Source organism: Strix aluco, chromosome 11 (genome assembly GCF_031877795.1).
Source record: "Strix aluco isolate bStrAlu1 chromosome 11, bStrAlu1.hap1, whole genome shotgun sequence".
Classification (NCBI taxonomy): Eukaryota; Metazoa; Chordata; class Aves; order Strigiformes; family Strigidae; genus Strix; species Strix aluco.
In genome coordinates this window covers 11,675,249-11,686,235 of record NC_133941.1, presented here as the reverse complement: position 1 = coordinate 11,686,235, position 10,987 = coordinate 11,675,249, and the positions used below count along the sequence as shown (strand labels likewise).

Here is a 10,987-nt window from a genome sequence, read left to right as displayed (position 1 = left end):
AGCTGTTAGGGGAAGGGTGACGGTGACGTGCGTCTGGCCCCAACATGGCAGTTACACAGAGCAGTGTGGGAGCCTGCCTGTCTGCTCTCAAGCAGTTCTGAGTTGACTTGCTAAACAAGATAATTTTTGAGTAAACTCCCTGCTTTTCTTGTTTTTCCAGCATTTTCAAAGCAGGCATAGTCGAGGTGGCTTTGCCAGCACTTTGGCCTTTGTGCCAGAGGAAACCTCGCAGGTACCAGCCTTATTTGCAGATGCTGTTTTCCACACAGACTGCACTGCTGATGCAGGACTTTTTCCCTAGCGCAGATATTTTTGCTCTCACTGAAGCTCTGCAGCATGCCATGGGCTTTCCCTTTCCACTGTATTTTAAGACCTTTGTGTCTTCTGAGAGCTTAGACTCACTGTGTGATGATGCCACTCTGCTAGAAGAGCCCTGCAGTTCTAATAAGCATTATATAAAATCACAAGGACTTTGTGACAACAGCACCGAGTTTATGATAGGTATCACCCCATTGCTGCTCCACAAAGCCACAACCACGTGGCTGACGGGAAGCAGCGGGGAAGGACAGCTTCCCAGCCTCCTGTTTCTTTCTGTACAGCTTTGGCTGGAGGTATGATGCCTAAATGAGGCTCTAGGAGGGGTAGTTTGGGTGATATGCAGGTAGTGGAGCATGCTGAATTGAATTTCAGACTCTTAAATAGCTATTGTCTTACCATGTTATAAAGAAATTATCTAAAATGTCAAAGCTCTAAATCCTTGTCCTTTTGCACAGCCTGATAACAAAGGACACTGTTAGTCTCCCCACCACTAATGCTCTGCCAAGGTAACGTAATCTTTACTGTCCCACTGGAGCTGGAAGTAGATTTTTAAGGGAGGAAAAGGCATTATGATACTTCAGGCAGTCACGCTCCACAGTGTTCTGTAGCATTTATTGAACCTCGTGAGAAAGGTCACCCACCTGAATGGAAGCCCTGGTAGAACACTGGGTACCTGAAGACATTGTCCCCCACTGTGTTGAATCCACAGGGAAATCATAAAGGCTCTGAAATGAAGCATGTTATATGTCTTCCTTAATCTGGAGGAGGTAAATAGAACTTTTAGAGTACTTAGAGGACAAACTTCGCCTGGGTCTGAGTGTCGCGGCCCCTGTCGCCATACGGACACAGTTTGATACTCCATGTACGTTCCCCGCCCCAACACCCTGGTTCCTCGTGTAGAGGAACAGAAGGGGGGGTATTGCCATCAACTACTTGAGCCCTAATCCCTCAAGAGTACCCTTGAAGTTAATGAGCCATTTATGGCTGTACCATATGGGAAAGTAAAATAAGGATAATAATCCTGTTTTATGTTCAACCAGATGAATTCCCCTGTACAACTGGTATTTAGATACAGGCAGCATCACTCTCCCCAAGCTGACACAAGGCCTGGAGTCGGGGGGGGGGGGGGGGGGCGGGGGGGGGGGGGGGGGGTGAGGCGTAAACTTCACAGACTGGCATGATTCATAAATATTTTGGAAGTAAAGAATAATTCCCGTGTGTGCTGGTGATGTTTCTGGCTGTGACCCTGCAGTGCTGCGTCAGTGTGTGCTTTGGGACCACGGTGCAGTGCCTGGCCAGCCCCTGCCACGTCTGTGCTGGGGGACAGGGACAGGGCTAGGATCCATCTAGGCATCCCAGGGCAGCAGAGTCCTTCCCATGGGAGTAGGGAAACTGAGGCCAAGGAAAACAGAACACTATTGTGGCTTGCAGCCATCTGCTGGGGAGCCCAAGGGTGGCACAATCTTTTCTTTACTTTTTTCTAGGTCCTGGTTATTAAAGTGTCCAGAGCAGCCCAGCTACAGGTAGAAGGCTGCCCAGAAGCACAGGTATTAGTCAACATCTTCTACATCCTTTTTATACAAAAGTGTTCACATTACAGAGCCAGTCTTGGCCAGCACGGGTGCAGCAGGATTAGGGTTTTTTTTTTTAATTTGTTTTTATTTTTAAAACGGATCTTCACTATGTAAACCCCAGTGCAAGCCCCTTCTCTTCCTGCCACAAGCAGCTGTGTTTGCCTTGATCATTTATTTTTTTTCCACATGCAGCTGAGCCTTCCAGCCTGTGTGGTGCTGAACCCCTGTGCTTTGGGGGGGGGGGGGGGGGGGTGCCTCTGCTTGGGGAGCCCCTGTTCCATGATGGCTCACCTGGGGAGTGCGGACTCCCACTGCAGCTGTATGTGGGGTGGGGTGATGGAAATGAGCTATAGGTAGAGATTAGATATAGATGGATATCTCTCTCCCCAGACACACGCACACACACATATATATATGAACTAGCTGTGGCTCTTTATATATTTATAGAAATAGAATATATTATATATTATGTTTTTCTGTACATATACATGGCTTTGTATGTGTATATAGGTGTGTACACACAGGATACATTGGGTGTCTACAGATGTATAGATACATAGACACACCTACTGTACATATACACAGACATACATATATTATCTACCTCTCTAACTTTCTATGGCTCCTAAACTTTATATAAATAAAGTATATATTATAGCAAATAATATATGTATACATACTATAAATAGATATATATTAATATTTATTATTCTGTTGTATAATAATATATGAATTTATAATACATATGTATTATACAGCCCCTAAAATTTTATAGGTATATATAGAATATATATTTGTATATATAAAAATATATAATTACAATTACATATTTATTATATACTATCTTGTATTATTTCTATATTTACTATATTATTTATGATATATTATGTTTTTATCTATTTATATGAGTTTAGGAGGCATAGATAGCTAGATCGTGTGTGTGTGTTTGTGTGCCTGTGTGATTGCTAGGTAGATAATTTGTATGTCTCTGTGTGTATACAAAGACCAAGCTGCCCTGGCAGGTGAGGGCCAGGAGGGCGGTGCAGCGGCGCTGGAGTGCGCAGTGCGGAGCTCTGGGGCAGGTCAGGGTGTTATCGTCCCCTCCTGATCAGGCCGGCAGGTCAGGGCTCTGCAGGGGGAATCAGCCATGGCCTTTTCCCTGAAAATGCAGCCAAGCCAGGCCGGCCTCTCCATCGTTTTTACAGATCATTACATCTTGAGAGAATGGTCAAAAACCTCCATTAATCCTCTGAAGCCATCTGCAAGGCAAAGCAGTTTGTTATTTACCATTTTGCGCTTCATAGGTGGTTCCCTGCCAGGGCTGGGGCAGGCACAGGGGAGCAGGAGGGGGGGGAACGGTGCCTGGGACCGCCCCCAATACACAGGGGGGCTCTGGGTGCCCCGGGGTGCTTTGCTCTGCTGAGGGGCTGCAGCCCTCTCCTGCTGTGCTGGGCTCCCAGCCGAGTGGAAATGGCTTCACCCACAGGAAGATGAGTTTGTTTCATTATTCTTTGCAAATTTTTGAGCTATGTTCCCCCAAGGAGAAGCGGGCGAAGGGGAGGCATTATTCTTCAACTCTTTTTCCAACAAACCTGAAGAGTGATGGACTTAACATCAATGCCAGCAGCTGGTTTTGGAAAGCAAAGCCATGTAGGTTTTTCTCATGTGTAACTTTAATTAAAACACATTGAGATTATAGTTTAATTAGTCAAGTAATCCATTGGAGAAGAGTTACTTTACTCAACCATGTATCAAACTGCTTCATCTTGTATCTCCCACTTCGATATTTAAATAGTTTATACTCTATAAAAAGTGTTTATTCAAACACATCGTTTCTCCAGAACTCAAGCTGGTCCTGCCTGTTTAAAACACGCTATTATTTTGTTTTAACGCAGTTTCATTTTACTAGGGTTTAATTTCTTTGGATTACAGTAAAACAGAGACGCTCCACAGACCAACTGGAAACCTCAAGCATACCATGATTTTTAAATGAGCTATTTGAGCAAATGTGCTAACGATGCTGAATTCAGAGCAGGACTGTTTAATTAAGATGCTTTCAGAACAATCTGTTTGTGCTGTTTTTCACAAGCACTGGAGACTGTAAAGGTTTCAAGCTCATATCCTTAAAAATCCTCCCTCCAAGTGGAGTTGGACCCTGACAACAATTTCAGGTAACCATAAAGTGTGATTACTAATATTTTACCACCTCCAGAGATGTTGCCTTAAAAGATGCAGTTTTGTGAAGTGCTCTTTACAGGAGTCTACTCTAGTACTAAATTTTATTACTTGTCTCCCTCCCAAGATTTCAGTAGTTCAATAAATTGCACAAGGAGGCTTTGATTTAATTACATAATTAAATCAAACACCATCCTGTTCTTACGAGAGTTGCCTTATTAACAGAGAAAAACAGCACTTCTTGTCTTCCCTTGCTGTCTTCCTGAAGTTCCCAAGTACCTTCAGACTGATTTATTTAAAGTAACTGACTTTCTAGGAAAAAAAAACCCACACCAAAAGCAGGTGGAAAGTTAACTACATAAAAGCATAAAATGGGGATTTTTTTTTGTGGCACTGCGCTGGCCTTACTGCCATCTAGTGTCGCACAATAAATCCAAACTACTTTATTAGTTACCATGGTTTTGTAGGAAAACTTCAACTTGCACTAAAATTTATATACACAACAGATCCTCTGGGGTAGAGCCATTCCTTTTTTTTTTTAAAGCACACAAAAAAAAGCCAGGGATGTTAATACATGTTCATTAAGACCAGCCAGGAACAGCACTGCTTGAAAAACCATCCTCCACAGCATTAATTGATGGCTGCTGTTCAACCAGCGCAGCAGGAGTTGTGCAAACAACTCTCTCCTTACCTAGTTTCCCTTCTCTCACCCATCAGCTTTAACTAAGTCAAAACCCTGCCTTCTGTTTCCCAAAATGTTATTGATACATTTATGAATTTTGAAGGGGTGAATTACTTAGAATTTCCTTTTGAAGCACATTCAGAGCGCATTTTTAACGTGGATCTGTTTGGACAGAATGGATAATTAACAGAAGCAACCCAGGGCAGATCCTGGTGCGACAGCAGCAGTAGGGATGCCAAGATCCTACAGCGTTATACAGAACTGCAGGTCCGAGAGGAGGCGACAGCCTCCAGGTCTCAGGGCTGTGAGTTATAGGAGAAGTGGAGAGGGGCTGAAGGCACCAACACTTTCTCTTGTTTGTACTCTGAAGGCGACAGAGCTACCGCCCTCAATGCACAGGGTCTGCTCGCACCTCACTGGGAAAGAGAAAGGAGAGGAAGGAGGCAGCAACTAATAGCCACGGTGGGGGGGGAATGGCAGGGACCCGGGGTCTCCTAACATGAATAGTTATGTGTCACACACAAAGTTACAAACACTGTCAAACCCTTCAGCAGTCCTCTAAGGATTGAGTTGCTTGGTGATAAACAACTACTGAAGAGACAAGAACTTCATGATACTGACTTGGCTAAATCATCCTTTTCATCTAAAATTGATTATGGAAAATAAAAATCTTGTAAGAAACCAGACTTGTTTTACATGGTAAGACTGGGAACTGCTGGAGTGAGTATTTCAATCTGGTATCTATTAACTACAAAAAGATTGAGAGCTCATTATTTCTAGCCCCTTTGTCACTCTCCTAGGCACAAAAAACCCCTGTGATTTTATCTAGAGGACAGAAACACCTTTTTTTCTGCTTTTTTTTTTTTAGATACAGCAAAGTCAGAATGAGAAAAATCTTGGTGTCACCTCTAATGCCCCAGAGTCAAGACAAAAGTAGTTAAATACTTACCATGAAAATAAAAGAAAAAGAGGTAGAGAGACTGTGGAATCGGGCAAATAACATTTTACGTGACTACAAAATTAAACTTCTCCTTGCAGAAATTACAAATTAGTAATAGGAGAAAGGTGCTGTCCAAAGAATACGACAGACACTGTATTGGCTGCGACAACACTGACAGAGTATTTACTGGTATCTCAGTTATACTTAGAAGAGGGCACAAACAGTTCTCTACTATTATTCCGTCTTACAACTTTTTCAGGCAACTTAACAGTTCTTCTTTATCCATGTGGTATCCACTCTTCTTCCATTCATCCCGTAACTGCTGTAACGTTGTTCCAATTTCTTTTCCAGAAGACACCCCCATTTTCCTTAAATCATGGCCACTAACAGGAAAAGAAGGAACAGTCCATTGCTGCATTTCTCTTAAAAGATGTTCTTCTCCTTGGTATTTTAGAAGTTCACAAATCTTGGAATTTGTATTAGCTTCCCTAGACTGAAGAAAAAAAAAAAAAAAAGAGAGATGATTCACTATGAAACACTAGAAAACAGCTCAAACTGTGATCAGCATTGTGTTATTCCCATGACATGTTATTAGTCAACCTCTGAACAAGTTAAAACTATGAAAGTGAGGATCTCTTCTGCCTCACAGGTTTTAAAACTGAGTCCTAATGTGGAGGCTCTGGGAGATCCTTGGAGACTTCTTGAATTCCGGGTAATAGCTGTAACCGTTATCTTCAACCGCCAACTGGAGAGGAACTATTACCTTTCCTGCGGGGTGGGGGGGGACAGGCCTCACTGCAGAGGCTGCCATCTCTCGCCTTCCGCCTCAGGTACTGCAAGAAAAGTGCAGAACTTCACCTGGAAATTACTTGAACTTTGCTGTAGAAGAACGTTGCAGGTGGCCTATGCCACAGTGCTCCTCACAAAGAACACACATCGATGCCCTAGGAATTGCACCGGCTCTCAAGGTGCAATTCCAGGAGTTTAATTTCACATAAAAAGGCTGGAGCCTCTTCAGGTCCAGATCCTGTCTCATGTTTTCACCCAGATCAGCTGGGACAAGACAGGACAGGACATTTCTGATACAGGTGACTGAATATGACATTTTTCAGCCTGACTGGAAGGTAGGCTTTTAAATCCAGTCAAAAACTGCTATAGAACACAAGGTGCTCACAGCTGCTAAAAATACGGTGGGTTGGTTGGTTTGTTTTAAAAATGTCTTAAAAATTAATTTAAAGCCTCAGTATTTTGGATGGGAAAGAAAAAAGCTTTTGAACCCAAGTAGAAATGTCTGCTATTTATCCTCCTGCAAAATACTAGAGGAGAGTAATCTTTTTATAACAAAGTTTCTGATTTATGTTGCAGAGACATGCTAGGACATTTGCAATAGCTCTTACTAATTTCTGGTCCCCTCTCCAGAGAAAAAATAAAGGGGAAAAACAAACCAACCAAGCAACCCACCCCACTTTAGTTAACTGGAACTGGTATCACTAACACAGAAGGATATTCCTCCAGTTACTGGGATGACATTACACTGGGAGCAATCCAAATTTGGCTAACATTTTTTGTCAGTACATCCCATCTTTCTGATGAAAACATCACAGTCTTTAAAATCCTGGGAAAAAATTGCCTAAGACAAGAAACAAGCCTGCTGATGAAATGGCTCCTATTTGACCCTTTAAGGCCCTTTCTTTCCACTAGGCACCATCATCTCTGCTACTCCGTAAAACTAGAAACTCAAGAGTTTACTGTGAAGAACAAAAAAAAAGCAACATAAAATACACTTACATCCATTATGAAGTCCTGATATGGTCTAAGTGGTTCCGGACCCATAGCTTTGGTTAACTCTTGTCGGTGTTTCACTAAAAAAAGGCCAAGGTTTTTTTCTTCTTTTGAGATTTTCAGCCTCAGATCAAGGTTTGTGACATCATCCTTCACCTTGAACAACGACGACAGAACAGTCATCGGTTTGGGACACAGATTTTGAATGCTTTTAGTGACCCTGTCAAATTCCTCTAAATTTCCATCAAGTGGTAGTCCTAAAGGGATACACACAAAAAAAGTGCAAGACTCTTAAGAAATGTGGGTGTTAACATAGGAAAAAAAACCAAAAACAAAACCAAACTAATTTCTTTCTGGGTAAAAAGTTTTATCTCACTTCGCCGTGCTGCAGTTCTGTTTGTATATGATATAGGAGTAGGAAATCAATCTTAATTTCACTTTACCTATGTATTGGGCAACATCCAGCTCATACATAAGTTGAATCAAATGATTTACGTGGTTTCCAAGAAGAATTTTTTTCAGTTCCACCCAAATTCTTTCTCCTGATATTCCAGCCAAACCCTTGGCATTTTCTTTAATTGTTTGCAGTGTACTAGGTTCATGATCACCAGGTTTTTCAGCGATTCTTCCATAAAACCTGCCCAAAAAACCACTTCTGTATGTTAGAATGAGAACAATTATCCCATTTAGAATCACAGAATCATTTATGTTGGAAAGGACTTTCAAGATCATTGAGTCCAACTGTAAACCCAACACTGCCAAGTCCACCACTAAACCATGTCCCTAAGTGCCACATCTACACGTCTTTTAAATACTTCCAGGGATGGTGACTCAACCACTTTTCTGGGCAGCCTGTTCCAGTGCTTGACAACCCTTTTGGTGAAGAAATTTTTCCTAATGCCCAATCTAAACCTCCCCTGGCGTAACTTCAGGCTGTTTCCTCTTGTCCTAGCTTGTTACTTGGGAGAAGAATTTTACTGCTATTCAGAGAATAAATGTCATGACAGTGTTAAATATTCTAATTTAAAATACTAGAGGAAACTTAACAATATAACAGTTACAATTCTTTTTACATCACTGATCTCTTTTTTCACATTTCTGAAACCTTCTACAATGCTTAGTTCATTTCTTTATCTAGGAAAGGCAAAACCTAGTACCTCAAATATCTCAGGATTCTTAAATAATCTTCTTGTATTCTCTCACTTGCCTTTCCAACAAATCTAATTTTCTTGTTTTTCAGGTCTTCATATCCATTAAAAAAATCATACAGCATCCCATCCAAACCTAGAAAAAGAAAAAAAAAAAAAGTGAATTTACAAACATAGTTGGCACAACTAAACACTCTCACTTGAAAATACAGAAGACAAGTTGTGTGATTTGACCTGGTTTGTCAGATCATCTCACATGTTTGTACAGACCTTTTGGCTGACAGCAGTACAAACAGAATTGAAACAGACTTGGGAGAATTTACTGGCTTAATTTGAAAAGTAGCATTTCATCTCAATACTTGCTTTTAAAAGTATTTACCTAAGAACATGGAATTGACAGTCAGATCCCTTCTTTCAGCATCCTTTTCCCAGTCAGTGGTGAATTCAACCTCTGCATGTCGTCCATCGGTGACAACATCTATTCTAAGAGTAGTAATTTCAAAATTCTGTTCATGGAGCTGAAAATCCCACAGACATTGTTATTTCACACAATCATGAATATAAATGTAAAAGCTGTATATTATTTCAGCCTCATGTTTGTATACAGTTAGTGTTCAAGCTGGATACACGCAAACCAATGTGTACCAGGTTCTCATACAGAGCAGACGACAATCAAGAAATACAAATATCTGAAAATCATCCTTCCATTATTCATTTTCTAGATAGCCTGCAGAAATCTTCCTGCAGAAGATGGATTAAGAAGCAGAGGAACAAGCAAGGTAGAGGAAGCAAGACTTGTGAAATCAGGAGCAGGAAACACTAGGATCAACTTGCCCACATTATCTGAACATGTGGGTGGCCTACATGATCTTTTCTAGTGATAACACAGCAGCACAAATGTGTTATGCAGAGGTAACACGCACTAAAATATGGTAATTAATTGAATTATACAAACAAAAAGTAATTAAAAAAATCACTCCATACTTTAAAGCAGGTCTCACTTAAACTCCTAGTGTGATACTTTAACAAAGACGGCGCATGCTACCAGTTTTCCATTGGATATGCTGCACATTTACAGATACAGTTAGAAAAGATCCAAGTCAAATCATAAACCAACCCTGGCAGTAATGGTTCCGTGTTTTTCTCCTTTGTTATTGATCAGACGAACACCTGCAGATGTGAACATTTCCTTCATCTCTGCTGGTGTAGCTGTAGTGGCAAAATCTATATCTTGTGGTGTCATTCCACTTAGTAAATCCCTCACAGCACCTCCTGCTATTCTCAGCTCATAATTCTTCTTCTCAAACAATTCTGGGAAGGAACGGAAAACCATTAAGCACTCTCTCAACTAAAAACCACAGCACACTGTCAGCCATAACCCATCATCACAAATTAAAGATCACAGATGTAGAAATACATACTCAAATATGCAGTAAGCAGCAAGTATGTATGTACTCCACAGTTTCATGTAAAATGCACAAATCAGGTACACAGCTGAGCACCCACATGTCTTTTTCCAGTCATTTCTGATAACCTGAATATTATCGGGTTGCTAATTGCTACTGGGGGACTTGGGGCCGTGGAACATTTTTAGCAGTTAGCTGACAAGGGGAAATGGCTTAGTTTACTTATGCCAGAGCAGAGCAAACCATGAATCCAAATTTCTTCAGAAAAAACACCGCATGACAGTTGATTAAACCCGAGCTCCCCCCAGTCATTTTAAAGTTCCAGCAGCTCGAGCTGAAGAGCAGCACACACGTCCCGGCCCACAACAGCCCCCGTCCCCCTCCCTGTGAGGGGATCCGGGGCTGCGCCCGCAGCAGTGCCAGGACGCGAGGTGCGAAGCCTGCATTCCCCACCCGCGCTCTCCGGGCCGGCGTTTGGTTCCTCCTCACGGCCCAGCGAGCGGGGACACTTTGGGGGCTGCTGCTCAGTCCCGTGGATGCCCAGCCCCCGCCCCCGCTCCCCCCCCGGGCCGCACTCACCTGCCACGCTGCGGAGCCCCGGCGTGAAGAGCGCCTGGAACTGAGGGGCCTGCAGCTTCATGGCGCCCAGCGCCCGGTGCCGCAGCCGGAGCGGCGGGAGCAGCCGCAGCCCGGCCCTGCGGGGCAGAAGCAACACCTCAGCCCACATCTGGGGAGAAAACAGCCACACGACGCCTCAGCCGGGCCGCGCCGCGCCGCAGGACCCCGGCCCCAGCTTCCTCCCTCCCCGACCGCCGCCCGGACGAGACCCCCTTCCCCCGCAGCACAGGGTGCCTCGTCGCACCCACCCACCCACCCGCGGGGCCGCCGGCGCGCTGAGGCGGCGGCGCTGGGCCCGAGAAGCCGGCGCTAGGCCCGAGGAGCCGCCGGGTGCTGCCGCCCGG

At 43.3% G+C, this 10,987-nt stretch overlaps 1 protein-coding gene across 2 annotated transcripts; it reads right to left on the bottom strand.

The window, feature by feature from the left end:
* Positions 1-5,734: 5,734 nt before the first annotated feature.
* Positions 5,735-10,987, bottom strand: TRNT1 (tRNA nucleotidyl transferase 1). 2 transcript variants are annotated; one of them, XM_074836065.1, is made up of 8 exons: positions 10,900-10,987; positions 10,605-10,752; positions 9,737-9,930; positions 8,999-9,137; positions 8,629-8,755; positions 7,915-8,108; positions 7,478-7,728; positions 5,735-6,182 (listed from the first exon to the last, which is right to left on the bottom strand). In XM_074836065.1, the coding sequence occupies exons 2-8, from the start codon at positions 10,750-10,752 to the stop codon at positions 5,934-5,936; spliced, it is 1,302 nt and encodes a 433-aa protein (XP_074692166.1). In that variant the 5' UTR covers positions 10,900-10,987; the 3' UTR covers positions 5,735-5,933. The 2 variants fall into 2 exon arrangements, with proteins under 2 accessions (XP_074692166.1, XP_074692167.1); XM_074836066.1 differs by having other exon boundaries at positions 10,605-10,720; positions 10,900-10,962.

What these genes read in the sequence shown, in the direction of transcription:
- TRNT1 (XM_074836065.1), bottom strand. Translation starts at nt 10,752, where the DNA reads ATGTGGGCTGAGGTGTTGCTTCTGCCCCGCAGGGCCGGGCTGCGGCTG. An exon ending in AGAATCCTGAGATATTTGAG is followed by an intron (nt 8,109 to 8,628) that starts GTACTAGGTTTT and finishes TTTTTTGGGCAG; the next exon opens with GTTTTATGGAAGAATCGCTG. An exon ending in GGATGTTGCCCAATACATAG is followed by an intron (nt 7,729 to 7,914) that starts GTAAAGTGAAAT and finishes GTATCCCTTTAG; the next exon opens with GACTACCACTTGATGGAAAT.